Below are 27,020 nucleotides of genomic sequence, written 5' to 3'. Positions count from 1 at the left end.
CTTGAATTGACCCCTGCACCCTATAAGAAAGATAGTTTGTAACTGTGTGATCCAAATAAACCCATTATCCAGTCCAGCAAAAAGGCTTGTGGTATTTTGTCAGTGCCAACCCACAAGCCTGTTTTTCCTGTATACCCTCGGTCTTCTAGTTTTGCCGCTGGTTGGTCACCCGACACAGCAGTAAGGGTCCTATTCCACGGGCCAATGGGGGCCCGATCAATAATGTAAACGAGCACTGATCTGCTAGATCGGCGCTCGTTTACTGGGCTTATTCCACGGCCCGATAATTGTTTAGCGAGGGCTGCAGGGACATAGTTACCGATAGTTTAAACACCATACATTACCTAGCATGTTGCAGAGCTTCTCCTGCGCTCCTTCTTCCACCCAGTCCCGCGTGCAGCAGCATCTTCGGTGCGGCCTGTCTGAACTGACAGACCGCTCAGCCAATCACTGTCCGCGGCGGTCCTGGCCAGCGATTGGCCAAGCGGTCTGTCAGCTAAGACAGGCCACACTGAAGCTGCTGCTGCGTGCGGGACCAGGAGAAAGAAGGAGCGCAGGAGAAGCCCTGCAACATGTGGAGGTAATGTATTGTGCATGCGAGATAGTCAGTCGCCCGCCGTGCATCGCTATTCCACGCAGCGATGCGCGGTCAGTGCCTGATTATTTTAGGTTTAAACCGAAATAAACAAACAGTCAATGACACGATCATCAGCTGATCATTGTCTCTATTCCACGGAGCGATAATCGCCTAATTATCACTCCGTGGACTAGGCCCCTAACTCTCAGTACCACTGTAAGTATGTAAACGCCAGCCCCCTTACCCACCGCTGCCCTGGCTGCATCTGAGGTTCCTGGCTCCCAGAGGTCCCGTCTAGCCAATCAGTAACTGCGGTGGGGCTGTGCACTGATTGGCTGACCTATGGGGACATGGAGCCTCAGATGCAGCCAGAGCATGGACCAGGTAAAATATGCTCTGGGCAGCGGCGACCTAAGGGGGCCGGCTTTACATACTCACAGTGGGTGACAATCCGGCTGCGAGTATGTAATCTCATCGAAAATGACAGTTTGGGATCCGCATCAGATTTCACAGCGAACTTGCAGCGTGAAATCTGCTACAGATCCATCCTGTGTGAATCTGTCCATTGCAATTCACGTTAACTACTGACACTGTTAGATAGCTGTTAAGTGAAGAAGTCACAAGTTACCTTTATATATGCAGGTGTGCTTCCAGAATTTAGAAACATGCTTTTATTCCCTGTGCTTCCAGAACATAGAAAAAAAACGTTGTTCCACGTTCTGTAAGTACAGACAGATATATGAATCACGTGTCTCCTTGACCTAACAGCATCAGCAGTTTGTAACGTTCAGCGGACAGTTTCCATGAAAAGTTGATGTTCTTCTATTCTCTTCTGTTAAATGTCAGCAGAGTTGCAGAACAGGTCGGATTTTCTATTAGCAAGAAAACAGCACAAAAGACATTGAGGAAGACTTGTGAAAATGTCTTAAAAAACCCTGCTACTTACAGACTGCCGATGCACAGTGAATCAATACTCCTGTCTTTATTTAAAGGGGTTGTCCAGTCATTCATAATAATTAACCTTTTAACGACCACCAATACGCCTTTTTATGGCCGGCTTGCAGATGTTGCATATAGCGCATGCTCAGGTGTAGAAATGAGCAAATGGCTCATCTAAATGATGCAAATTGTGTTTGATCAGCGATCCGCTCATCAAGCCAACGGCCTTTAAGTGCTGCTCCGTTCCCTGCCGCTCTACTCCGGGGGCCAGTGAAAAGCTGGATCCCATCCTTGGGAACTGGGAGAAGTTTCCCAGGATTGGAAACTCATCTCTACTCAGGAGCTGAACCTGTGCTATATCCAGTGGGCGTCAGCTGTATGTTACAGCTGACACCTGTTTGCAATCACTGGTAGTGGAGTTCAGTCCAATCCCGGGAATTTAACCCTGTGCATGCTGCAATCAATATTGATCGCAGCATGCACAGAGTGACCTGACAGGTATGAGACCTGTCAGGACTCCTATCGGCATCCTCACAGCAAAACAGGGAGTGCCATTTAGTTGCTATGGGTGCCGGAGGGTAACACTTACCTTCTGTGGCAATATCTGTCTATGCCGATTAAGTCTGCCTGAGGAGGATTCAATCAGCAGAGCAACGAACTGACTTATCAGTGCTATACAGAAGCATAGCATTGATCACTATAAGTAGAGGTGAGCAAATTTACTTATCAGCCTGCTGCTTTTTAAGTCCATTCCACTCAGTGCTGCTCCACCCCAGGTGCCTAGATAAGCTGGATACAGTCCTGGGAAACCTCTGTCATTAGACATGTCTTTGTCCGGCAAAAATGATTCCTTCATATAGCTCATTATGTGGAAAAATATAGGAGTAATGTCTCCTTAAATGTAAGGAGTTACAAATTTGCCAAAAATCATACTGGGGAAAGGTGTTGAACATGCTGCTGGGTGAACATAACAAAATATGTATACTTACCTGTCTCACACCACTAATTTCTAGGGTGCCCAGCATCTCCTGCAGTCCTCTTCAAAACCTCCCCTGACAGGAACTACCTGCACGCTACTCAGCATACAGAGATCTATACAGAGTGTTCCTCTCTATAGGCACATCAGTGGGCATTTTGAAGAAGAGAGTGGAGGCAGACACCAGGCAGCAATGAAGGATCAGGATAGGTAAGTATACCCACTTGTTATTTCCCCCCCCCAGCATGTTTATACATCACCAATGACTGGACAACTCTTTTAATGAAAAAAGTGGGTTTGACTATTAGCTGGTTTAAAGCCAAGTCAAATGTTACAAGCAACACGACTACTTCCTGTTGTCATATTAGGAAAAAAATGGCAAGATTGAAAATGCAACAAAGTAAAAACTAACTTACCAAAAACTTACCAAGATGTTGGCAACTCCCTTAGAGATTTTGCCTTTTTACCATCAGGATTAATAAAATATTGATGGAAAACCCATCAACCTTAATAGCTAGTCCCACTGACTTAAATGGGTTTTTGTGTTGGTGTCCATCATTTTGCTGGATTCTAACAAGACAAAAAATACTGAATACAGAGATGTTTAGACACAGATGTGAACTAAGCCTAACCATACCAGATCATATGGATTAACTTTATATGAACAGGCCTTTACTAATCTAATAGCATTCCAGAAAAGGAGTGAAGTCAAATATCAGTCTATTTTCAAACAATATTTATTATAAAGTTACAAATTATACAAAGCAAATAAGTAGTGGGGTCAGATGCTGACCAGGCTTCCCTCCAACAGAGTGGGGCCTATAACGTTGCATGGAGTCACAGGGTCAGGTGAGAATTCTGTTGGACAAGCCAGTTGATCGTTTCCAAAAGATGAGGCATCTGGTAATGTTGAGCAATATTCCGGAATGCATCTACCTGCTCCATAAGAGCCTGCAATTCAAAAAATAGTCAAATTCACACACAATACATTAAGGAGGAGCTGTGTAGAGCTAAAGTGTTACTGGCGGGACAGAGCCACTAAAATGCATATTGGGCTTAATAACTACAGATGAGGAACCCAGAGGAACAGAACTTGCTAGGTACTGGACCCAGGTGACTGCGTCTACTATTACTGAACTGATAGCTAGCATAAATGCTATTATTCGCCTGGAGAAGGGGGGTATGTAAGAAACGAAAAGTGTTGAGACTATCTGGGGTCCTTGGATTGATACACCAGGAATACCATCTAGGTTTATTCAGTGGATTACTATGGTCCGTCAACAAGAAAAAGGTCTCTTGTTGACGGATCAAAATGCTAACGTTGTTAGGGGGCAGGGTAGAAGAGGGCATTCTAGAGACGGGGCCATGTAATTTACTGATCTATATGGAAGATAGATTTGGGTTCTTGGATATTTACCTGTGCAAGTTTGTAATCTTCTTGACTTCTTGATATTCTTCTTTTTGTGTGTAAAGGATACTTGAATTTGCTGTATGAGGGATATAGGTAGGTGTGTATGCTACCTGTTAGCCTCCTGTCTATCTTTTTAAGCTAGGTACGAATTCTTATTACCTCCATAGGAAAAGTTTTCAATTTTTTTTTGTCTGTTAGGGGTTATAGGGAGGCGGGTGGATGGGAGGGTTTTGTTTTGTAAACTGTACATTTTTTGAAAAGGGCTTTCAATAATTAAAAAAGTCTCATAAAAATAAATATTCAAATTATTATCATTATGATATACTTATATTTGTGTACCTTCACTGAAATCGTTAATCCAAAGTCTCCTGCACAGGTACAGTACACCGGCATATTTGCTTCTTTCACTCCTTTACACTTTAAACATATCTGGAAACACATGAAACTATAGTTAGAATAATACACTAGTATGGACACAAAAACATACTATGATCTCTGCAAGTCTTACCAAATCCTGCAGCATAAAAGCCATCATTTTCTTCTGCAGAGCCTCCACTAAGGACATCTCTATGCTGTCCGTGTCATACTCCGCCTGGCAGTTTGAACAAACCCACTGAGGCAGCACAGAGCCATCCTGTTATGGTGATAAATAAAAAATTGGGCTATAAAACATAAATAATTAAAAAAAAAAATTCATGGCCATTAGAGATAAAGACAAACCTGACTGAGAGAAGGATCCTTGCATAAATCCAAGTCTCTGCAGAAATTACAGCTTCTGCAGATGATTTCAGGAAGTATATAGGAGCGGCATGGATCCCGAAACACAGCATCTTCTGAGAATTCTCCAACATCGATGAGGCGCAAGAGATCTCGCTTCAATTTGTTGACCTGGTTGGTTATGTTCGTATCCAGAGAGAGAACCTTAAAAGAAAAAGAAAAAAAAAAGGTAAAGTAATTCAGACAAAATTACCCAGAATTCTGATTCAACCAAACTAATTTAGCCACATTCCCTTCAAATAAATTTTGACATGTTATCGAAAATTTAAAAATATTGTCGGAATGCGCGGCCAGGGAGTGGATCGGTGGCCAGAGAAAATGTGTGGCCAGGGACTGCATCACGCTGCAGCAGTCTCTCCCCGGCTATATCTTGTGATCACAGTGGGTCACAGCAGTGACACCCACTGTGATCAATAACTTTTGACATCTCTAAATCACATGGTACTGACCCCATTCCAATGAATTAGAACCCCCTACTGGTCCTTCGAGACACTAGGAGAGATTTATGAACATGCGGTGTACTTTCAAGAATGAAAGCACTTTTTTTATTACTTTAAATTCTTTGCACATTAACATCATCAGCATAATACATTTTAAATTAGGTTTATGTGTATGTGTACAGACATAAACCTAAAACCACAAGAGGAAGGTGGGTAAATAATTACAGAACACTGGCTACTACAAAACCATTTCTGTATATTATCTGTAATGGCAAGCTGCCAGGACACATTAACCCCTGATACTCATAGACCCCATTTAGACCAAGTTCCTGCTATACAGGTTGAAACTATACGTGGCATTTTATCGAAAGGTTATTATTCGAATATGAATAAATAAACCAACCAAAAATGTTAAATGTACATTAAAAGCTGATGTTTACTTACATGAAACTATCTTTGGGGAAAGAACATTATAAATAAGCAAAAAGAATTGTGTATGAATGATGGGGGTGGGTGCAGAATTACTTCCCTCTCACCAACACGAGAATTACTAAGACACAGGCTTCTCACTAAATCTATGCCAGCTCCATACTGGATTTACACTACAGGTGTAGGTGGCAGCCATGCTTCCTGTGCAGGCATGAAGCCGACTCAGCAACAAGGTGCAAGTTTTTGTGCAAACGCTTTGCCTTCAATACACATCAACGCAAAACTATTAGCATCACAATCTTACCTGACAAACATATTTGATAAACTCCAAGGCCGGATTATTGAGGGGTAGATGGGATCCGGGTAAAACGGGGAACATTTCAGAGGGCTCTGTCACGTGGCGTGTGCCAGTCACTTTTTTCTGTATCTTCTGTGTGATTGTGAAGAAGTTTTGTGTAAGCTCATTGGCCACATAATCCTGAGAAAAGGTGATGAGTCCTAGAGGGAGGAAAACCAGAGATCAAAATAAGCCGGTCCTAAACTTGCAGTGATACATGTGATATTAGATTTTGTTTCTCTCTATATTATTTACTATTATACTATGGTTTATTACTTGGCCGGACCAGCGCAAAATCAAAATGTTTGTCAATTTTTTTTTTCTTTCTCACATTCAAGTAAAAACTACTCCTTCACTTTTGATTAAAAGGATTATATTATAGTTTTATAGCTTGGGATGTACGGACGTGGTGATACCAAACATGTATAGTTTGTTTAAAGAGAACCAATAACGTAAAAAATTTGAAGGTAGTCACGTCCGCTGGGCGTTTCAGCGATCTAATCACACCCCTCTGGACGTGAGGGGCGTTTCTCAAACTGCAGTGAAATGTCCCGTTCTGTGCTGTAGGCGGTGTGATGAGAACGTTGGTGTGCCGCCGTGCGCTCTGGATGATGTCACGGCTACACTGGAGTTTGAATAACGTCCCTCACGCCCAAAGGGGAGTGATTACTTCGCCTAATCACCCAGGGGATGTGACTACATTCAAACAGCCCACCGCCCAGATGAGTACTTGGGGTCATTACCATACGGTGCGCCAATTTGTTAAAGTATGTTTATAAGTTTTACTTTGCAGGGACGGAGGCTATAGGGACATGTATGGGAAGTGGCCCGAGTGATGTATCAGCACATTTCCCTAGCTTAATAGCCATTTTTAACACGATTGGTTCCCTTTAAGTATAACTGGCTTACATGATTGGAACCCATTACATGCTGCCGTCAGGATTTGACAGCGGAATATTATGGGTTAAACTACCACTCCAGGTAGTTACAGCAGGAGATCAGCTGTCATACTGACAGCTAATGCCCCACAATGCCGGCATGGGAGTGAGGCAAACACTTATTCTAATGTAAAAATATATCGGGATGTAATAAGCCAATGGGATGAGAAGAAGATCCATTAGTGACCGCTGTAAAAAAGCCTTTTCGGTGGTCACTAAGTGGTTAAACAAGATAGTCTCTTTCTCACTCTGAATTACTATATAGGTGTCAATAGTGTGAAGGAAAGCATTGAATGTGCAATGTATATTAGATCATTGAGGTGTTTACCAGGCATGGCTCCAGCTTCACCCACTGTCTCTTGTGATACTTGGCTGTTCTGCCGTCGTTTTATTGGGGTGCTGCCAGGAGCATTACGTCTCAACTCTTCTTGCATACTATGATAAACAGCCACAATGTACGCTGTAAGAAAATATGTGAAGAGCGCGTAAAACATTGAATATGAAATAATTCAATACATTTATTTATTTATTTTCTGATTTAAACACTAACCGGAGACAATCATAAGGAAATAGCTCTGACATGACGCCGCCTGGGGTAAATACTGCACTATGTTCCAGTTGTTCTCTAAACTTTCTTCCACCTGATCCTCTGGCTGTTCACTGTCTGAGTGACCATCTGTTTCATCTTCATCATCCTCTTCACTTTCATCCCCTTCATCATCCTCAGATTTCTTCTTCTTTCCACTCTGACAAAGGTGAAGCCATATTCATTATCATGTACAGCCCAAGTAGAAAGGAAGAAAGGAATCAAGTCTTTGTCTAACCTCTCCGTAGTGCACACTAGAAGGTAACTTTCCCTTGATCCCGCCATAGTTTGCAGGGTCCATCCAAAGCAAAAACTCCCAACATCGTGAAAAGGAGATTGTAAGAGAGTGAAATATCTCCTTGGAGTGAATACTGGAAGAGAGATTGTTAGAATGACGTCACCGATAACAAGGCCCTGAACTTGTTCAAGACTTAAAGTACTTACCTCTGGGTAATGTATTCCACATAAGCAATGGCATCTTCGACTCGGCGCTTCTTTGTGCAGAGGATGATGCGATTAAAGTTAGCATAGACAACAGAGGAGCCAAGCCGTTTAAATTCAGCTACCAATCTATTTCAGAGAATAGAACAGTATTGTGTGATTAACCAATACATGTACATCTAGCAGCTGAAAGCATTCCGTTATATGTATTATACATGGGCTAGACCAGAGCAAAATCTCTTGTGGTTTGAAGAAAAAAAATGCACATAGTGATAGAAGCCAATATGTCTTTGTGTGATCTGAAGACTTCAGAGAAATGTCCACATGAAATCATGGAAACCTGATGTTTAACTCATGACTTGAATGTATGTATTAAGTCCAGCGGTTCTATAAAGTAAGCTCAAGAGCCGAGATCACTTCACAGAAGGTGAGGACCAGCTGCTATCAGAAGCAGGGACCTTCAAGTTATTGATGGGCAGTAGCTATTGGGCTGCCGTCCATTAAGCACGTAAATGCTGCAGATCATGGTGTTTAGGTGTCGGCACCCACGCAGTGCTGATTGTTTGCCCTGACAGATGGAGGTATAATACTTACATCTGTGCAGTGTGATCTTCTCGTTGTGTTTGCCTCAGGCAGACTATGAGAATAGCTTAGATAACATTGATCAATGCTATGCAATAGCATTGATGAGTTTCAGCAATCTAATAATTACTGTAATAGCCCCGTGGTGTGACAGTGTAGTAAAAAAAAAAAAAAAAAAAAAATATATATATATATATATATATATATATATATATATATATATATATATATATATATATATATATATATATATATATATATATATATATATCTTTAAAAAAATATATATATCTTTAAAAAATAAAATTAAAATTATATATATTATATAACAAAGCCGCCCCCTTCCAGTTCCAAATAAATCATGGAAAAATACAGATTCCTATCACAACTAAGAACTATATAGGGAATGTTTAACAGTTTAATATTGGTCAAAAGCAGAAGAGAAAACAAAAAAGAAAAAAAATAAATCACTGTATATATCATTAACTATCATTTTACTTCCTCATGTCTAAGATCTTTATTTTACTCACTGCAGAAATAGCTTTTTCATCATGTTGTGGAGCGTTCGATGAAGAGCAGGGTCATAAAGCAGAGAAGATGGGCTCCGCAGCCACCGGTAGAAGTGCATAACTTGGTTGTCTGCATAGACATTGTGGTACTGAGTAATTTCCTTCACCCAGCCTACCACCATACTCTTCAAAATCCTAAAAGTGGACAAAACAATCATCTCCGCTCAATAGAATTAAAAAATGACTGCAAATCTGTTGCATCATCTTAACACCCAGTGCGATCAGGGAGTTACTCTACACTCAATAGGGGATATGTGTTTTTTTTTTTTTAGTGCTGTTACAATTGCAACTCCATATTTAACGCCATACCTGAAAGTGTTTGAGCAAAGGGCAGTCTCATCATAACTGGCCACAGAGCTGGCCTGATTCCCAGTAACCATGTCCTCGAGGGATGCTTGCTGTAACACATCAAAACTGATGCCGATGCTGCCAGCCCCTTCCAGGTCATTAATGTGGTGGGACTGCAGGATACTATTTACAGCCAGGCTCTGAATGTCGAGCTCTACACACACTGAGAAAGGGAAAATATATAAGAAATCATACACATGTCATAATGGCTTATTGATGAAAGGTTTCATGTCTTGTATAGTAGAATGAATTGTCACTAATTACACAATTCATAAAACTAAAGACTGAAGTTTTACCACAGAAATGGTAGACAAGGGAACCAGCAGCCCTTTAGCTGTTGCAAAACTACCGTTCCAATCCTAATCATACCTGGACAGACAAAGCTTAAAGAAGGAGTTCACTTTTTTTTTTTTCCGCCCCCCCCCCCGGGTAGCCGCTGTCAAGTATACTTACAGCAGATGATCGGTGTCCCGTTCCCGTTGGTCAGTTCCGTCCCGCGGTGCCGTTCACATCGGGCGCGCGCTCACTTCCGCTGGCGCTGTGACTCCTCTTCTCTCCCTTGTCATTTGAACGCCGGAAGTCACGTGCTTCCATAAAGAATGCATGGAAGCGAGTGACTTCCGGCGTATAATCACTGGTCAGAGAAGAGGACTCGCAGCAGCTGGCGGAAGTGAGCGCGCGCCCGATGTGAACGGCACCGCGGGACGGAACTGACCGACGGGAACGGAACACCGATCATCTGCTGTAAGTATACTTGACAGCGGCTACCCGGGGGGCAAAAAAAAAAAAAAAAAAAAAAGTGAACTGCTTCTTTAAGCTATTCAGGCATGATGGGAATTGTAGTTTTGCAGCAGCTGTAGGGCAGCAGGTTCCCCTTCCTTGGGGTTTTAAATACAGGCCTCATTGTTGTTGGTACTTGTTTGTAGACCAGACCCTGGAGAGTTACACAGCTGAATTATCCTACCAGTATTGTAACAGCCAGGGTTGTTGATTTCCACAGACGCCCTCTCATCAAACTCCATAACTAATCGGTTATCATCTGCTTCTTTGCCTCCGAGATCAGGTCGGGAACTTGGAGACAGCCAAAAGAGGTGATTGTGTCGCCGAAGATGCCTTGCAAAGAACAGGTCTGACCCAAATGTGGATACATCATCAGGCAAGTTGCCAACAGGAAGGTGGAAGTACCTACAAAACACAGGGAAAAAATATTTAAAATACCCATATACAATCACAGTTTGCAAAACTGTGGCCTAGGCTTTTAAAGGAATAATGTAGAAGTTTGCCTTCTGCCATCATGGCTTCCCTCCTATGTGCCCCCCCCCCCCCCCATCTTACAAGTCTCTGGCTTTTGAGAGACAGGTGGGACAGAGGTTCATCCCACCCACTGTTAGTGCTACCTAAGGGAAGCAAATGTAAAAGTAATACTGTCACTTCACAAAACTTTTGATGTGTCATAGCCTGAGTGTTCAAACCCACACCGATCGGGAGATATAGCCGGGATATGACGCACTGCAGCGTGTCTTCTCCCGACGTTCTTCCAAATGGTACGGGTCTGAACACCCAGACCTGGACTGATGAAAACTTTTGACATGTCTCTATGACATGTTGAAAGTTTTGTGAAGTGACAGTGGCACTTTAGTGTTCCTTGTTATAAAACTTGTGTCCTTTACTTATAAAATGTCCCTGACAATTACGAATAACCTTACACTTACAGCATATCATCATCTGTAAAGAGGCGTTCAGCTTGAACACGTTACCTGGCCATCTCAAACGCCTGAGAAAGACAGCTGTCCAAATTAAGATAGTGACGAATCATACGGCGGGCTCCATGACGCTGCCAGTCCAGAACATTATAGCTAATATCGTCTGTGACGCGTACAGGGACTAGAGGGAATTCCTCTAGGACAGGCATCCCACTTGTTAACCTCTTAGGGGACCAGTTAGACTGCAATGCAATCAAAGTCGGGCCACGTCTCTCATCCTACAGAAAACAATGAATTCACAGACATTATCCTCTGGTTAGGTGTTACTGGCTGCTTACTCTGATCTAATATGTCTATGTAACTTACCTTGTAACTCAGTAGTAGCCTTTGAATGGCTCGATATACAGTTTTTAAATCAGTCTCTGCTCGAACTTCAAACACATGTTTCTCAGGAGGCAAAAGCTCAATGTCAACCTTTTCTTGCATCGCAGTGTGTTCACTGGTATACATACTGCTGAGGTTTGGCATCTGGTTACTGCGAACCTATATCAGTCATAGTAAGGGACGCAACGCATGAGATCTTTGCGACAGGAGTTTACAAGACACTAAACCGCAACATTTAAGAAATCTTAAAACCCAAAAACTTACTGTGTCAACCACAAACACGGCAGACTTTCTCTGTGATGGTATAAACAGACCAAACAAAGCCTTGTTCCCCTGACAATTGTGGTACAAGTAAATGTGTCGGATACTACCTGCGAACACACACAAATTAAATTGGTCCATGGGAATTATGATAACTATCTAGGCTAAAAGTAATGGTTTTGTCTGGATGGAAAAATGTGCACATTTTCATGCATGGTACCTGGCTCCAAGTAGCTGTACTGGGCTAAAGACTTCATTTCTAAATGGTCCAATTCAAAAGTGTCTGCCTCCCTGCCGGACAAGTGGCGAACCATCTGTTTGTTTACCATGCACACACAGCCAAGTTGGATCACTGCCCGCAGTAGAAGGGGAACCTAAGGCAGAAATTAAGAATAAAAATAAAATATAAATACTGAGCTGTATTAATTGTTAGGCTACAAATTTGGTTTTCACTTTTCAAGGGGTACTGTTATGTTGGGCATAGCCACAGGATACCCGATTGGTAGGAGTCCTGGAGGTGGGACCCATGCATACCAGGTACATTTAAGACACATGTAAGCATTTACATATGACACTGCAAACAGCTAAAATTTTACCTCGGAATAGATATCTGTAGCTACCTACCTGTGTTTCGTACACTCCTTCGATGTCCGGTGCAGACAGATCTGCATTAATCTCATTGATGTGCTCCTGGTACATGTCCTCTGGGACAGAATACTCATATAAATTATATACTGGGTTGGAGCGAGGCAAAATCCTGTTTACCTGTAGAATGGAGAGCGCAGGTCTTAAAACTTAAAATGGGTGAACAAGAGAGGAACGCCTCAGAGCCTGAAGCAATAGTTATGAATACTATGCACTCATACTGCTCATTCACAAACTTCTATGTTATAATTGATGAATTAACTGTATAATATGTATAAATGTGGTCTCTTTTTGTGGCTTCAGCAATATGCACCAGAAAATACCACCTCCAATATTAATGAGGTTATCTCAAGATTAAAACTTAGTCTTTCTATAAAGGCTGGGTCACCACTACATTTTTTCCCTTTTTTTTCTTTACAAAAAACGGATGGAAAAATGGATGCATTTGTGTGCATCCGTTTTGATTCCTTTTTCCATTGACTTCCATTATAAAAAAAAAAACGGATCAAAATGCTACAGTTCTTTTTTAGCATGCACAAAAAAAAAAACAGATGGAAAAAAAAAACAAAAACCTAGCCTGAACCCAGCCTAAGGGGTAAGTACCTGACTGGTGGGGGTTGAATCGCTGGAATCCCATTCCATTCTCTGGCTATGAAAATGCCACAGACAGCAGAGGACAGCGCTCAAGGTGATACGTTTTAATCTTGGGATAACTTACTCACTTGCACTTGATACCTGGCTCATCATCTAAAAAATAACAGAAAATGACACAGTGGTACCATAAATCTGGAACCGTAGAACAGCCCCAACCTTTTTGTAGACCACTCCTTCCTCCGTTTTGGGCACTCTCTGGTTGACATAGAAGAGACGAGGGATGTTGAGCTTGATGCAGTGCAAGTCGCTGCCAATTACTGCCCATAGGCGGAAGATACCTGGTTGACTGCTTTCCCCAATCTGTAAAAGTTAAAAGCACTTAGTATACAGTTCATAGGTCTTGCGGCAGACCTTGTCATAGTGATAACCTAACCTGCACAATCTGCCAAGGCATGTCAAGGATGCTGCGAGCCGTTCGACGCAGGAAACTGCCTAACCCAGCTGCTTGGGTTTCACGAACTACACCGCCACCTGCTCCAGGAACTGCATCTCCATCATCCAATCTCCGTTTCTTCTGTCGTTCTTTGCGCTGACGTGCCTGGATCTCCCACTTTTTCTTGTGATAACGCAACCATAGAAGCCTCTCTTCCTATGGAGGACAAAAACAACAATGGAACAAATGAAGGGGGTGTAAACTAGAAGCTAGTTTAAGATTAGACCTCCATGGAAATCCATTAAATCCAAAAGCCAGGCTTACCTTTGTGGTGCCGAGAGGAGGTGGTGGACCCAAGACTTCCCTCCAAGACTGTGTAAGAGCGACATCCTGTGAGTCGCCTTGACTTTCCTCAGCTGTTGGTACACGTTTTCTCTTTGTGCTTATAGGAATAGCAGGTTGCAGACGTTTCCCTGCTCCAAAGTCCTCAATATCTGCAGTCTGTGAGGAATCTGCCTGCTGCAGTTGAGCGGTAACCTAAATCATGAAGGCAACATATAAACTACAGTAACATACTATACTACAGCAACATACCATATTTGTGCAGCTGCTCATATTCTAAAATTCACACTTACTTGGGTTTAACCTTAAACAGGGTAATAATTTCAAGTCATCAAAATGTCTAAGGTCTACACACCACTATAACATAGAATCAGTAACATCATTTGTACGGTACTTATTTCAAGTACACTGATGTTAGAGCGAATCTGTACAGCCAGACACAGCCCTCCAAACCGTCAGAACGATTCTGTTTTGCTTAATCCTTGCCTGGTCCCGGTGTCTGTAAAGAAATTCTATTCCGGCGGCATGCTATCAATGAGGTAGGGGCCTAGAACATCCATGCCCTAAGCCTGCTTAAGGGAGAAGTCTGGCAAAAATGTTTTTGAAAGTATTGTAATGCCTCCCAAAAGTTATACAAATCACCATTATACACTTATTACGGGAAATGCTTATAAAGTGCTTTTTTCCTTGCACTTATTACTGCATCAAGGCTTCACTTTCTGCATAAAATGGTGATGTCACTTCCTGGATAACATGGGGATGTCACTTCCTGGATAACATGGGGATCTCACTTCCTGGATAACATGGGGATCTCACTTCCTGGATAACATGGGGATCTCACTTCCTGGATAACATGGGGATGTCACTTCCTGGATAACATGGGGATGTCACTTCCTGGATAACATGGGGATGTCACTTCCTGGATAACATGGGGATCTCACTTCCTGGATAACATGGTGATGTAACAACCCGACTTCCAGAGCTGTGCGGGCTGTGGCTGCTGGAGAGGATGATGGCAGAGGGATGCTCAGTGTCCCTTCAGGGCCCTGTGTCCCTCAGCGTCCCACTGCCATCATCCTCTCCAGCAGTCACAGCCTGCACAGCTCTGAGAGCCGTGACATCACCATTTTATCCAGAAAGTGAAGACTTGATGCAGTAGTAAGTGCAGGGAAAAAAGCACTTTATAAGCATTTCCCGCAATAACTGTACATTGGTGATTTGTAAAACTTTTGGGCAGCAATACAATACTTTCATAAAAATTTTCGCCGGACTTGCAGATCCCAACCAGGGGCGTGGTAACAGAAGGCGGGAAGCGGGATGTTGCAGGCCTAGGGCACGGATGCTCTAGGCCCACCCCATTGACACATAAGTTGTTTTTAGCCTGAACACTGGCCCCAGGAATGAATTATGCAAGACAACAAAAGTACCGGTGAGATAAGGGGGTGGGGGAATGTCTCCAGCTGGACAAATTCGCTTTAACATCAAAATTTAAAATAATTTTTTATGTCACTACTGGGAAAAGTTTTCACTCTCAACTATGAGCTTTCCTGTTTTGTAGCAGTTTTGTCCTTATCACAGACATGATTACAATTATAGCTGGTGCTTTACTACGATTCCCAGTCTGAGTTCAGTCACCAAGGAAAAAAATCCTGTGCAACATGACGGTTACTTGTCACCCAACCAGGAAACCTTAGTCCAAATGTAAAACTTCTTTTATACAGCTGGAACACTCACAATAAGTGATCACAGCTTCCTCTTCCTCCCTGGCATAAAGCATGCCCACAACACCCTCAATGACACGACAATCCATCTGCTTACAATTACTCTAGCAAGTATGGGTCACAGAGGGTTGATAAAATATTTACTTAATAGTAGACCTCGTTTCCTCTAAGATAAGAACCACATTAGCAGAGATCTTATGCCATAAAAGCCTGTCCAAGTATTCAGCTTAAATACCACAGCTGTAATTGCCAACAATTAACAACAACAATGTTAAAATAGGAATAAAAGTAACAGCACAGCAAGCAAAGGACTAATTAATAATGAACTATATCCGGCCACAGACTGAACGCTAGCCGGGCTTTTACCACTTCCAAGTACGGATTAGTTACATTTTCCAGTAAAATCCAGGCACCATTCAGTTCTGTAGACGGTTTTCCTTGGCTTATTTAGTTTTTATTAACATGAGATGTAACCACAATATTGATTCTTATTACCAAGACCATTATAAAACACTGAGATATCAACAGAACAAACAGCGCCACCTGCTGGACAAAGCAGAAACCAGTCCAGAGGGAGAAGGATGAAGGTCTCATAAAAGTACAAACACTTTCTAACCAATCCTGACACTCACTTGTTTTTTTCCTGCACTGGTGAAGAGTTCATTAATTCTTTTCTGTTTGTACACATCATTTTTCTCAAGCAACTTCTTATGTAGCCAATCTGGGTGCCTTACACGTGGGACTGGATTCTTCACCTAAAACACACACAAGACAGACTTTTTAGGTTTCTGGTTAGTTACAGTGAATGTGAATCTTCTGTTCTGCTCGGTGATCTGCCACCTTCCTTAAAAAATGTTTTTCTTGTGCCTGTCATTGGGGGACACAGCACCTGTGGGTATAGGCTACTGCCACTAGGAGGCGACACTAGACAGAAGAAGAAGTGACTCCGCCTGGCAGGCTATACCCCTCCTACAGACACCAGGCTAACTCAGTTTTAGTCTAGTGTCCGTAGGAGGTAGACACAGGTGCCATGCACCTCTTTATTATTTTAGTTTTATTTCTTTCTCTTTCTTTCTAGGTTATCAGGGGGACCGTCGGCGTGGGCTGCCACACCAGACGTAGCTTCCCTCTGAGGGTGCACGGAAAGTTTTTATTTCCCTGCGCCGGTCACCTGTCCCCCACCGCCGCTCCCTGCGGCATGATGCCGGTACCCCACCCAGGTGCGAGGTGACCGAAGGGGTGACCCTGCGCGCACCTGAAGCCGCCGGACAGGTGAGTATCTCCTCTGTCCCACCTGCCCCAAGTCTTCTCTTTGGGGTCTTCCCCCCCCCCCCCCTTCCCTCTTGGGGGGATTGTCCTGCCTAGCGTTCTTTAGGGACCCTCTTCCCTCCTGGGGTCTCTATCTCTCCTGGGGTGTCGTCCTGCGCAGTGTCCTTAGGGACATTGCTGTCAGAGGTTTAGTCAGGGTGGATTCCCTTCCTCCCCCCGCCTCACAGCACAGGGGTCTCCGGGGGGGTCTCTGACTTACTTCCCCCCCTGGTCGTGGTGTCTCTGCCGGGGGTGGCACTAGGGCACTGGCAGCAGCTGCCGGGGCTAGCTGGGCGACTGCGTCTTCTAGCGCTCCGCGCCGGCGTCCTGCCGCCGCCGGCCTGCTCCATAAATTTAGGCCCCGGCTTCTCCCGGAGCTAGGCCGCATCGGCGCACAGCCGTGACGTCACGGGGGCGGAGCGCCCGCCCGCCTGCCCAGTTCCTATTGGTGTAGCCCCCACCTTCTCCTCCCTGTGCCCCCTCCCTTCCTCCTCCTCTCCCCTGCAGCCAAGCAGCTTGTGGTCTCCTGCTGCTATCACAGACTGTCAGCCCCACAGCTCCCAAGCAGCAGCAGCAGCTTCAGCTCCACTACAGCAGCTACAACTCCCTATGCAACAGCAGCTCCAGTACAGCAGCTACAACTCCCTGTGCAACAGCAGCTCCAGTACAGCAGCTACAACTCCCTGTGCAACAGCAGCACCAGCGTGCAGCAGCTAGAATCCAGTCCAGCATCCAGCACGGCAGCAGTTCCAGGGTCGGGTAGGTTCACCCAGTGGGTGATATCCCCCTCCCCCACTCCCCAGGCTAACAGCCCTAGCTACTATGTCTGGTCCCCGGGACGACCCCCCTAGGCAGCTCGCTCCCGCGGCTGTGACGACACACTTTGCATGTGTTCGTTGCATTAAGAAGTTTCCTCTGCCTGCTGTGCCTTAACCCTGGTGCCAACTCCCAGGAGGCCCCCCCCCTCCAGGTTCAGATTTAGCCTCTCCTGAGTTGGCTAGGTCCCTGTCCCAGGCGATCGGTGACCTCTCTAGCTGTCTCAGGTCATGATTCATGCCATTGAGCGGTTGCCCTCCCAGGTGCCCCCAGCAGCGGGGTCCTCCAGGGTATCTCCTGACTTCCCTTCCAGAGGACGATCCCATAAGAGACCAAGACTCTGTCTCACGGTCACCCTCTAGGTGTTCCTCAGACCCTTCTCCGACAGATCCACTGCAGGCGGTTCTGCTTCCCAGCGACCCCTCTCCGCCACCTCGGGGGACCCCTCTGACTTTGCTTCAGAGTCTGACAGGGAGGATCAGCTGGCCTCTGCAGTGCAAGCCTTGATCCGTGCAGTGCGGGACACCTTGCATATTGATGAAGAGCCCCCTTCTACATCCAAGAGTGAAGTCTCCTTCAGTCCTTCATAAGCGACAACCCTTGGTTTTTCCTGGTCATAAGGATTTGAGGATCTTCTAGCCAAGGAGTGGAATCACCCTGACCGGCGGATTCCATCCTCTAAGCGTGCCGAGGCTTTGTTTCCCTTCTCCCCTGACTTGGTCTCTACATGGACGGTGCCCCCATCTGTGGACCCTCCGGTTTCACGACTTTCCAAGTCTACTACTCTGCCTCTGGCAGATGGTGCTTCACTCACTGACCCAGTGGACAAGGAAATCGACACTTTTTCGAAGTCGGTCTTTATTGCAGCTGGTTCGGACCGGCGTCCTACCCTTGCTGCATCCTGGGTCAGCAAGGCTTGTTCCTCTTGGGTCAGGCAGTTAGTCCTGACCTCTCCCTGTACACTCCACGCGAGGATCTCCTGTCTCTGGGCTCGCAGATTCTGCATGCGTCCAAATACTTGTGTGACGCTTCTCAGGAAGCCGCTCGTTTTTCTGCTTGCGCCCTGGCAAACTCTCTAGCCATCCGACGCTCGGTCTGGCTAAAATCCTGGTCAGCTGACGCCGCCTCCAAGGAGGCTCTGACTTCTCTTCCCTTTGCAGGAAACAGACTTTTTGGTGAGCAGCTGGATTGAAGCCCTGTTCTCGCCCTTCTAAGGGTCCTGCCCCCAAGTCTTCTTCCTGAAGGTCCTTCCCCACTCAGGTCTCTCCCTCAAGTAGGGGGTCTTCTGCTCTCCTTCAAGGAGATTTGGCTCATATGTCCGATGTGTGGGTTCGGGAGGTAATGTCTTCAGGATACAAATTCGAGTTCGGGTTCTTTCCGCCGCCTCACGTTTTTCCATCAAATCTCCAACGCTCTTCGGCAAAGCTTTCCGAGCTTTTTCAGGCGGTTCAGAATCTCCTAGCTCAAGGAGTTGTGGTCACAGTCCCTCCCTCTGAGCGCTTACAGGGATTCTTTTCCAATCTGTTCACAGTCCCCAAAAAGGACAGTTCGGTCCGTCCTATCCTGAATTTGAAGCGGCTGAACAGGTTTGTTCGCCTTCGGCAGTTCCGCATGGAATCCTTGTGATTAGTGGTCGCGTCTCTAGAGCAGGACGAATTTCTTGCGTCTATAGACATCCGCGACGCCTATCTGCATGTTCCCATCGCAGCCAGTCATCAACGTTTCCTACGTTTCACCGTCTGTTCTCGACATTTCCAATTCGTTGCCCTGCCCTTTGGGCTAGCCACGGCACTTCAAGTCTTTACCAAGATCCTTGCACCTTGAGGCCTCTGCTTCGGTCAAAGGGGGTGGCTATCTTGCCCTACCTGGACGACCTCTTTGTAAAGGGCCGCTCCAAACAGGACACTCTGTCCAGTCTCCAGATCACACTTGATCTCCTGACCAATTTCGGTTCGGTGATCAATTGCCAACAATTTTCCCTACTTTCCACCCGCTCTATGGAGTTTCTCTGGATGCTATTCAACACAGAGACGGCACGCGTTCTCCTTCCTCCCAACAAGGTTGCCTGTTCCATTCGCCTTTGCACGTGAGTCCTGGGCAAGATGGTCTCCCCTTTCGAGGCGATACCCTTCGCTCAGTTTCATTCGCGCCCTCTGCAGCGAGCGATTCTTTTTCAGTGGGCCAGGCCCCCTCTGTCTCTCCACAAGGAGATCCTCCTGTCGCCTGCTGTTCGCAGGGAGCTTTTTTGGTGGTTGACGTCTCCGGTGGTCCTTTCTCCCCCTCAATTGGCTGGTCATCTCTATGGATGCCAGCCTGTCCGGGTGGGGGGGCTGTTTTCGCGAGCCACACGGCTCAGGGCTCTTGGTCACCGATGAAGGCTCGGCTTCACATCAATATCCTGGAGCTCCGGGCCATCTTCCTCGCCCTGTCTTAGTGGACCGATCTCCTGAGGGGTTTCCCGGTCCGTGTTCAGACCGACAACGTCACCGCCGTTGCTTATCTGAACCGTCAAGACGGTACCAGGAGCCGCTCTGTCATGACCGAGGCCGCTCGCATTCTCCGTTGGGCGGAGCGTTTTTGTTCCAGCTCTCTCGGCAGTCCACGTTCCCGGGGTGTACAATTGGGCGGCGGACTATCTCAGCCGCGAAAGACTGGATCACGGCGAATGGGCTCTTCATCCCGGGGTGTTTCTTTAAATCTGCCGGCGGTGGGGATTCCCAGACGTGGATCTCTTCGCCTCCAGGCTGAACCACAAACTCCCCACCTATGTGACTCGAGCCCGGGATCCTCGCGCGTTCTCGGTGGACGCCTTGGTGACCCCATGGGAGCAGTTCTCCCTGGTTTACGCTTTTCCTCCTCTGCCCATTCTCCCACGAGTCCTGAAGCGCATCAAGGCACTCAGCTTTCCTGCCATTCTTGTCGCTCCAGACTGGCTGCGCCGGTCCTCGTGCATCGGCGTAGTGCACCTCCTCACCGACGCCCCCTGGCGTCTTCCCCTGTGGACTGACCTCCTTTCACAAGGGCCAATATTCCACCCTAATTTACCTCAGCTGAGTTTTACGGCGTGGCTGTTGAAGCCGTGGTATTGAGATTTCGGGGGTTTTCGGAGCCAGTCATCCAAACCATGCTTAAGGCCCGCAAGCCTCAGTCGGGTCGGAACTACCATCGCGTATGGAAGGCCTTCTTTTCTTGGTGTGCACAGAATAATTTTCACCCCTTGGTGTGTTCCGCGACAAAGATTCTTTCTTTTTTTGCAATCCAGTTTGGACAAAGGCCTCAGTCTTTCCACCTTGCGTTCTCTTGATTTCCGCCCTCAGGTGAAGACTTTTCTCAGGGGGTGGTCCATTTGGCCCCCCCCTTTTCAACAGCCTGTAGAGCCCTGGGACCTTAATTTAGTCCTCGAGGTTCTGCAAGGTCCTCCCTTTGAGCCTCTACGGGAGGTGTCTCTTTGTTTCCTTTCTTGGAAGGTTGCATTCTTGGTGGCGTTTACGTCCATCCATAGGTTGTCTGAACTGGCAGCGCTCTCTTGTCGCTCCCCTTATCTGGTCCGTCACAAGGACAAGGTTGTGCTTCGCCCTCCTCCTTCCTTCCTGCCGAAGGTCGTGTCTGCATTCCACCTTAATGAGGACATCTTTCTCCCCTCTTTTTGCCCTGCGCCCTCCCATCCTAGGGAACGGTTCCTGCATTGTTTGGACCTTGTCCGGGCCATACGGATCTACTTGTCAGTCACTGCTTCCTTCCCGCCACTCGGATTTCCTGTTCGTGGTCTCGTCGGGTCCGCGCAAGGGGCTGGCTGCCTCCAAGACCACCATTAGGCGTTGGATCAGGACGGCCATCGCAGAAGCCTACCGTGTTCGTGGCGGTGCGGGTCACCGCTTTTTTCTGCTCGGGCTGTGGGGGCCTCTTGGGCGGTTCGCCATCAGGCCTCGGTGTCCCAGGTCTGCAAGGCCGCCACCTGATCTTCAGTTCACATTTTTACAAAGTTTTATCAGGTCCATATCCTGGCTTCCTCTGACGCCAGTCTGGGCCACAAGGTTCTGCAGGCTGCCGTGTGTTAGGCAGGCCGCATGGGGATTGTCATCTGATTTCCCCACCCTCTGGGACTGCTTTTGTACGTCCCACAGGTGCTGTGTCCCCCAATGACAGGCACAAGAAAAGAGGATTTTTGTACTCACCGTAAAATCCCTTTCTTGTGGCTTCATTGGGGGACACAGCTCCCACCCTATTATTTTGAGGTTGTTTTCTTTACTTTTCCTACTGCTTGTGACTAAACTGAGTTAGCCTGGTGTCTGTAGGAGGGGTATAGCCTGCCAGGCGGAGTCACTTCTTCTTCTGTCTAGTGTCGCCTCCTAGTGGCAGTAGCCTATACCCACAGGTGCTGTGTCCCCCAATGAAGCCACAAGAAAGGGATTTTACGGTGAGTACAAAAATCCTCTTTTTTTTTAATCCCCAGACTGATGGCGTCACAGAGGTGTTTCTGTGACACTGTCAACACCTGTCCCACACAGCCTCTGCCTGCCCTGTTCTCCGGACGAGGCAGTATCTTCTTACCACCACCCGCCTCCAGAAGAATGGAAGGGGGCAGGCTCTGACAGTGTCACAGACACACCTCTGCCACACTTACAATCCAGGAATAAAGAATAGAGATGAGTGAACCTGGAGCATGCTCGAGTCCATCCGAACCCGATCATTCGGCATTTGATCAGCAGTGGCTGCTGAAGTTGGATAAAGCTCTAAGGTTGTCTGGGAAACATGGATACAGCCAATGACTATATCCATGTTTTCCACATAACCTTAGGGCTTTATCCAAGTTCAGCAGCCACCGCTAATCAAATGCTGAACGCTCGGGTTCGGATGGACTCAAGCATGCTCGAGGTTCGCTCATCTCTTATAAATAACATTATTTTGGGAAGACACTGGATCACAGAGCAGTCTGGAAGGTAAGTACTCACTGCTCGTGTGATCGGCAATGAAACTGGCAACACTGATATATGCATGAAGAAAGTGGATAAAAACAGATGCGGTCTGATGTTGTACATTCCTACATCACAGCCCCTGTTTGTGAGCTAGTTTTGTATGTTTAAGGCTACACGCACACTGAGCAAAAATGGCGAAATTCCGCCAGCCTCCTGGGCGCCTTTTTCCACAGAGAGAATGCACGCGAGCCTCCCATAGACTGTCATTACGACAGGGAGGCTGGCGGCATTCCGCCACTTTTGCTCAGTGTGCGCGTAGCCTCAATATGAAAAAATTTTGTAAAAACAAACAAACAAAAAAAAACAAACAGATGCAGTCTTGGTAGCTCTTTGAGCTACATAACCTGAACTCCACACTGATAAATGTTACAAAGTATCAAGAGACGTTCATGCTGCTGATGTACTTACCTCACACAGAACTGCAACCTGTTATGGAGCAATGTGGGCTTTTAGCATATTAAGCTCAATATTTTATACAGGGTGTATCATATTCTTACCTGCTGTAATGCTGCTGGAATTGTAATAATTTTTTGAATTGCACTGCCCAGACGCTCTATGTAGTAATCCCAGTCTAGAATCTAGAGGAAAGTGATACAGCACAATAAGTTGTCGGGTAAAATAAAACACACAAAAAAAAAATAGATTTGTAACTAACCGAGCGTATGTCTAAATCTTGTAGAGACGGGTTTTTCAGCCACTTGCGTAGATAATGTCTCTTCACTCCCAACTCTGCTTGAAAAATTGCCAGAGGAATAGCTCTGAAATTAAATAAAAAAAAAAAAAAACATGGTCTGTGGACCTATACTTAAAACTCAAAAAAAGAGTCTATTCAACCACAATGTACCACCTAATATATCACTCTAAGTTTAAACCGCTTAGGTTGGTTCACACTACCATAATACAGACTTTATTTCGGCAGCAAGTCCCAGCCCAACCATAGGTCTCATGAGAACGGTCAGTGGTCAGAACTCCGGAGGCCACTTCTTTTGTCTTTCACTGGCTCTCACCTCTCTGTAACCGGGGATCCCTCAGGCTTACGAGATATAACATATCGGCAACTAAGTCCGGCATCTTTAACCATCTGATCACCCAGAAACTCAGCCAGCCGTTTGGCAGTGCTAATAGATGTAGATTTTTGCTCCCCATAATCCTCAAGTCGTCTAGACATGGAACGGTTTTCAGAGATTAACTCAAACAGCTCAGAATCTGGCATATTGGCAGCCTGAAGAGAAATGATAAAGCCAAATTATTAAGCAGGAAAAAAAGGACATTTTTTAAACAACAACAACAAATTTATTATACATACATATACAGATATATAGATATAGATTAAAGGGGTACTTTGGCGATTTTTTTTTCTTTCAAGTCAACTCGTCTCAAAAAGTTATACATTTGTAATTTACTTCGACATAAAAATCTTGAAGCTTCCAGTACTTATTATCTGCTGTATGTCCTGCAGGAAGGGGTGTATTCTTTCCAATCTGACACAGTGCTCTCTGCTGCCACCTCTGTGACAGGAACGGTCAAGAGCAGCAGCAAATCCCCATAGAAAACCTCTCCTGCTCTGGAAAGTTTCTTACATGGACAGAGGTGGCAGCAGAGAGCACTGTGTCAGACTGGAAAGAATACACCTCTTCCTGCAGGACAAACAGCAGCTAATAAATACTGGAAGACTTGAGATTTTTAAAATAAATAACAAATCTGTATAACTTTAGATTTGAAAGATTTTCCATTGGGAGTACCCCTTTAATATACATATATATCACTACAGTAGTACATTCCATAACTAGGCTCACTCAGAATTTAATACTGCTTGCCAACATTAGGGATATATGAATGCCAAAGCTACCACTGAGCTAACAGGGTACAATGCCTCTGATATTTTCTGCTACAAATGCAGTAAACAATTTAGCGTTTCCAAACCTCTAATAGTTCTACAATCTGCCATGTGTAATCACCTTGCTGTAGAGCACATCCAGCCAGTAATCTGCCACTTTGGCTACAGAGGCATAGACTTCCTCCAATGTACTTCCCTTCAGGAAAGCCTCAAAGACAGAAGACTGGAATATCTTGATCAGCTGTAATTCTCCTCTTCTCTTTACTTCAAATCCTTTAAGCTCAGCAAGGGAGCCGTCCTCATTAAACACAGCATACCTTAGGAGAGAGGAGAATGGGAGTAGTCATTCACAAGACAAGCGCACCTAAAGGCCAAGTGTACGACTAATCTGGGCACAAACACCAACAATATTCACACGCTTGGGTAATTTTCTTACTCTTGTTAAGTTGCATTAGAATACATTAGCTAGAGTATAAACACACTGATGACCTTAACCCCTTAGGGACCAAGCCTGTTTGGGCCTTAATGACCAGGCTCATTTTTCAAAATCTGACCTGTCTCACTTTATGTGCTTATAGCTCAGTGATGCTTTAACGTATGCTAGCGATTCTGAGATTCTGAGAATTTCCAAAACTGATTTTTTTTAGGGACCAGTTCATTTTTTAAGTAGATTTAGGAGGCTTGTATGCTGGAAACCCCCATAAATGACCCCATTTTGGAAACTAGACACCTTAAAGAATTAATCTAGGGGTATAATGAGCATTTTAACCCTACAGTGGCTGGAGGAAAGTATTCACAATTAGGCCGGAAAAAAATGGAAAATAGAAATTTTCCAATAATATAATTTGTTAAGATTAAAGTATCTCATTTTCATAATAAACATGAGAGAAAATGCACCCCAAATTTTGTAACGCAGGTTCTCCTGAGTACAACGGTACCCCATATGTGGGCGTAAACCACTGTATGGGCACACAGCGGGGCTCAGAAGGGAAGGAGCGCCTATTAGCATTTCCAGTTCAGATTTGCTGAAGAAGTTTCTGAGCGCTAGGTGCGTTTGCAGAGCCCCTGTAGTGTCAGCAGAATAGAACCCCCCCAAAAGTCACCCCATTTTGGAAAGTACACCCCTCAAGGAATTCATCTTGGGGTGTGGTGAGCATTTTGACCCCACAGGTATTTGAGGAAAGTATTCAAAACTAGACCGTAAAAATGAAAAAAAAAAATAGAATTTTTCCAACAACATGTTTGTTTGGTTTGAAATTTCTCAATTTCACTAGGAACAGGGGAGAAAAAGCAACCCAACATTTGTAACGCAGGTTCTCCTGAGTACAATAGTACCCCATATGTGGGCATAAACCACTGTATGGGCACACAGCAGGGCTCAGAAGAGAAGGAGTGTCATTTTAGTTACAGGCAATATGTGGGTGGTGACGGGCAATATGTGGGTGGTGACGGGCAATCCGGGGTGGTTACAAGTAATCCAGGGCACTTGACTTTGGTGACAGGCGTAAAAAAGTGCCGGCACCATTTGGAACAAGCGATCAGTGGTATATAGTATATACCGCTGATCACTTGTACTGGGACCACACCGGGTGGTCACCGATCATTGCCCCATGCTCTCCGCCACCTCCGGTGGTGGAGAGAATGAAGCTTTGATCATTTTTAGGAATCCATCACTGTGAACAGAGTCTGTTCACAGAGATGGCGGCGGCCATCTTGGATCAGATGGCCGCCCTGGGAGGGGAGGGTCAGTGACCAGGGGGACATGTTCTCATCTCCTCTCACTGTGGATTCACGGTGAAAAGAGATGAAAGTATTCAGCTGCGCTGGCAATGTCTTGTTACCGGTGGCTGCCGTTATACTGGTAATAACGGCGATCGCCGGTGAGGGGACTGGCCCTGAGAGGGGGGGGGGGGGGCTGCGGGCATTACCGGTGCTGCTGCACTATTCTGCACCATCGCCATAAAGAGCTGATGGCAGCAGAATAGAGCCTATTGATCGCCATAGTGATCGCCGTAAAAATCCGTATCGGCGGTCACTAATAACATAATACATGTATTCTCTGGGTCTGTACGGTTACGGCGATACCACATTTGTAAAGGTTTTTTTTAACTATTATCACTTTGGCACAATAGAAACTATCTTCCTAGCAAAAACCCACAAAAACTGTCGCCGCATTGCAAGATCCATAGCGTTCTCATCTTTTGCGAGACAGAGCTGGTTTTGGGCTTATTTTTTGCGGGAAGATCTGTAGTTTCTATTGATACCAAGTTTTATATGTATATGACTTTTTGATCTCTTTTATGACGTATTTTCTAAAGTGGATTGATAAAATACAGCTATTCTGGTACTGTTTTTTTTACAGCGTGTGTCGTGCAATATAATTATTGATATCGTTTTATAGATTGGGTCGTTACAGACGTAATGATACCAAATATGTATATGATTTGTGTTTTTGATCACTTTTATGTCACGTTTTATTGGGTATAGGGAATGTAATGCATCTTTATTATTGGGGGGGCTGGGGGGGGCTGTGTTGTGTTTGGTGCACACTTTTTTTTTCACTTTTACACTAGTGTACATTACTGTACACTAGTGTAAAATACTTTGATCACTGATACAAGACATTGCAGTACCTGATGTACTGCAATGT

At 45.3% G+C, this 27,020-nt stretch overlaps 1 protein-coding gene across 1 annotated transcript in view; it reads right to left on the bottom strand.

Moving 5' to 3' along the window:
• Positions 1 to 3,213: 3,213 nt before the first annotated feature.
• The window catches only part of POLE (DNA polymerase epsilon, catalytic subunit), a 56,907-nt gene continuing 33,100 nt past the window's right edge, over positions 3,214 to 27,020 (bottom strand). The window contains exons 25-49 of the mRNA XM_069961493.1: positions 24,492 to 24,687; positions 23,541 to 23,755; positions 23,189 to 23,291; positions 23,031 to 23,111; positions 16,066 to 16,188; positions 13,695 to 13,907; positions 13,371 to 13,586; positions 13,154 to 13,297; positions 12,323 to 12,463; positions 11,919 to 12,072; positions 11,702 to 11,808; positions 11,420 to 11,596; positions 11,108 to 11,331; positions 10,315 to 10,535; positions 9,312 to 9,513; positions 8,964 to 9,137; positions 7,855 to 7,980; positions 7,649 to 7,781; positions 7,375 to 7,570; positions 7,153 to 7,284; positions 5,854 to 6,047; positions 4,624 to 4,824; positions 4,412 to 4,537; positions 4,243 to 4,332; positions 3,214 to 3,443 (exon numbers count right to left, since the gene is read on the bottom strand). Coding sequence (XP_069817594.1) covers positions 3,330 to 3,443; positions 4,243 to 4,332; positions 4,412 to 4,537; positions 4,624 to 4,824; positions 5,854 to 6,047; positions 7,153 to 7,284; positions 7,375 to 7,570; positions 7,649 to 7,781; positions 7,855 to 7,980; positions 8,964 to 9,137; positions 9,312 to 9,513; positions 10,315 to 10,535; positions 11,108 to 11,331; positions 11,420 to 11,596; positions 11,702 to 11,808; positions 11,919 to 12,072; positions 12,323 to 12,463; positions 13,154 to 13,297; positions 13,371 to 13,586; positions 13,695 to 13,907; positions 16,066 to 16,188; positions 23,031 to 23,111; positions 23,189 to 23,291; positions 23,541 to 23,755; positions 24,492 to 24,687 — 4,003 coding nt within the window. The 3' untranslated portion in view covers positions 3,214 to 3,329. The remainder of the gene's footprint in view (positions 3,444 to 4,242; positions 4,333 to 4,411; positions 4,538 to 4,623; positions 4,825 to 5,853; positions 6,048 to 7,152; positions 7,285 to 7,374; positions 7,571 to 7,648; positions 7,782 to 7,854; positions 7,981 to 8,963; positions 9,138 to 9,311; positions 9,514 to 10,314; positions 10,536 to 11,107; positions 11,332 to 11,419; positions 11,597 to 11,701; positions 11,809 to 11,918; positions 12,073 to 12,322; positions 12,464 to 13,153; positions 13,298 to 13,370; positions 13,587 to 13,694; positions 13,908 to 16,065; positions 16,189 to 23,030; positions 23,112 to 23,188; positions 23,292 to 23,540; positions 23,756 to 24,491; positions 24,688 to 27,020) is intronic.

This window comes from Dendropsophus ebraccatus, chromosome 3 (genome assembly GCF_027789765.1).
Source record: "Dendropsophus ebraccatus isolate aDenEbr1 chromosome 3, aDenEbr1.pat, whole genome shotgun sequence".
Lineage (NCBI taxonomy): Eukaryota > Metazoa > Chordata > Amphibia > Anura > Hylidae > Dendropsophus > Dendropsophus ebraccatus.
This window is presented reverse-complemented; position numbering and strand designations above follow the sequence as displayed.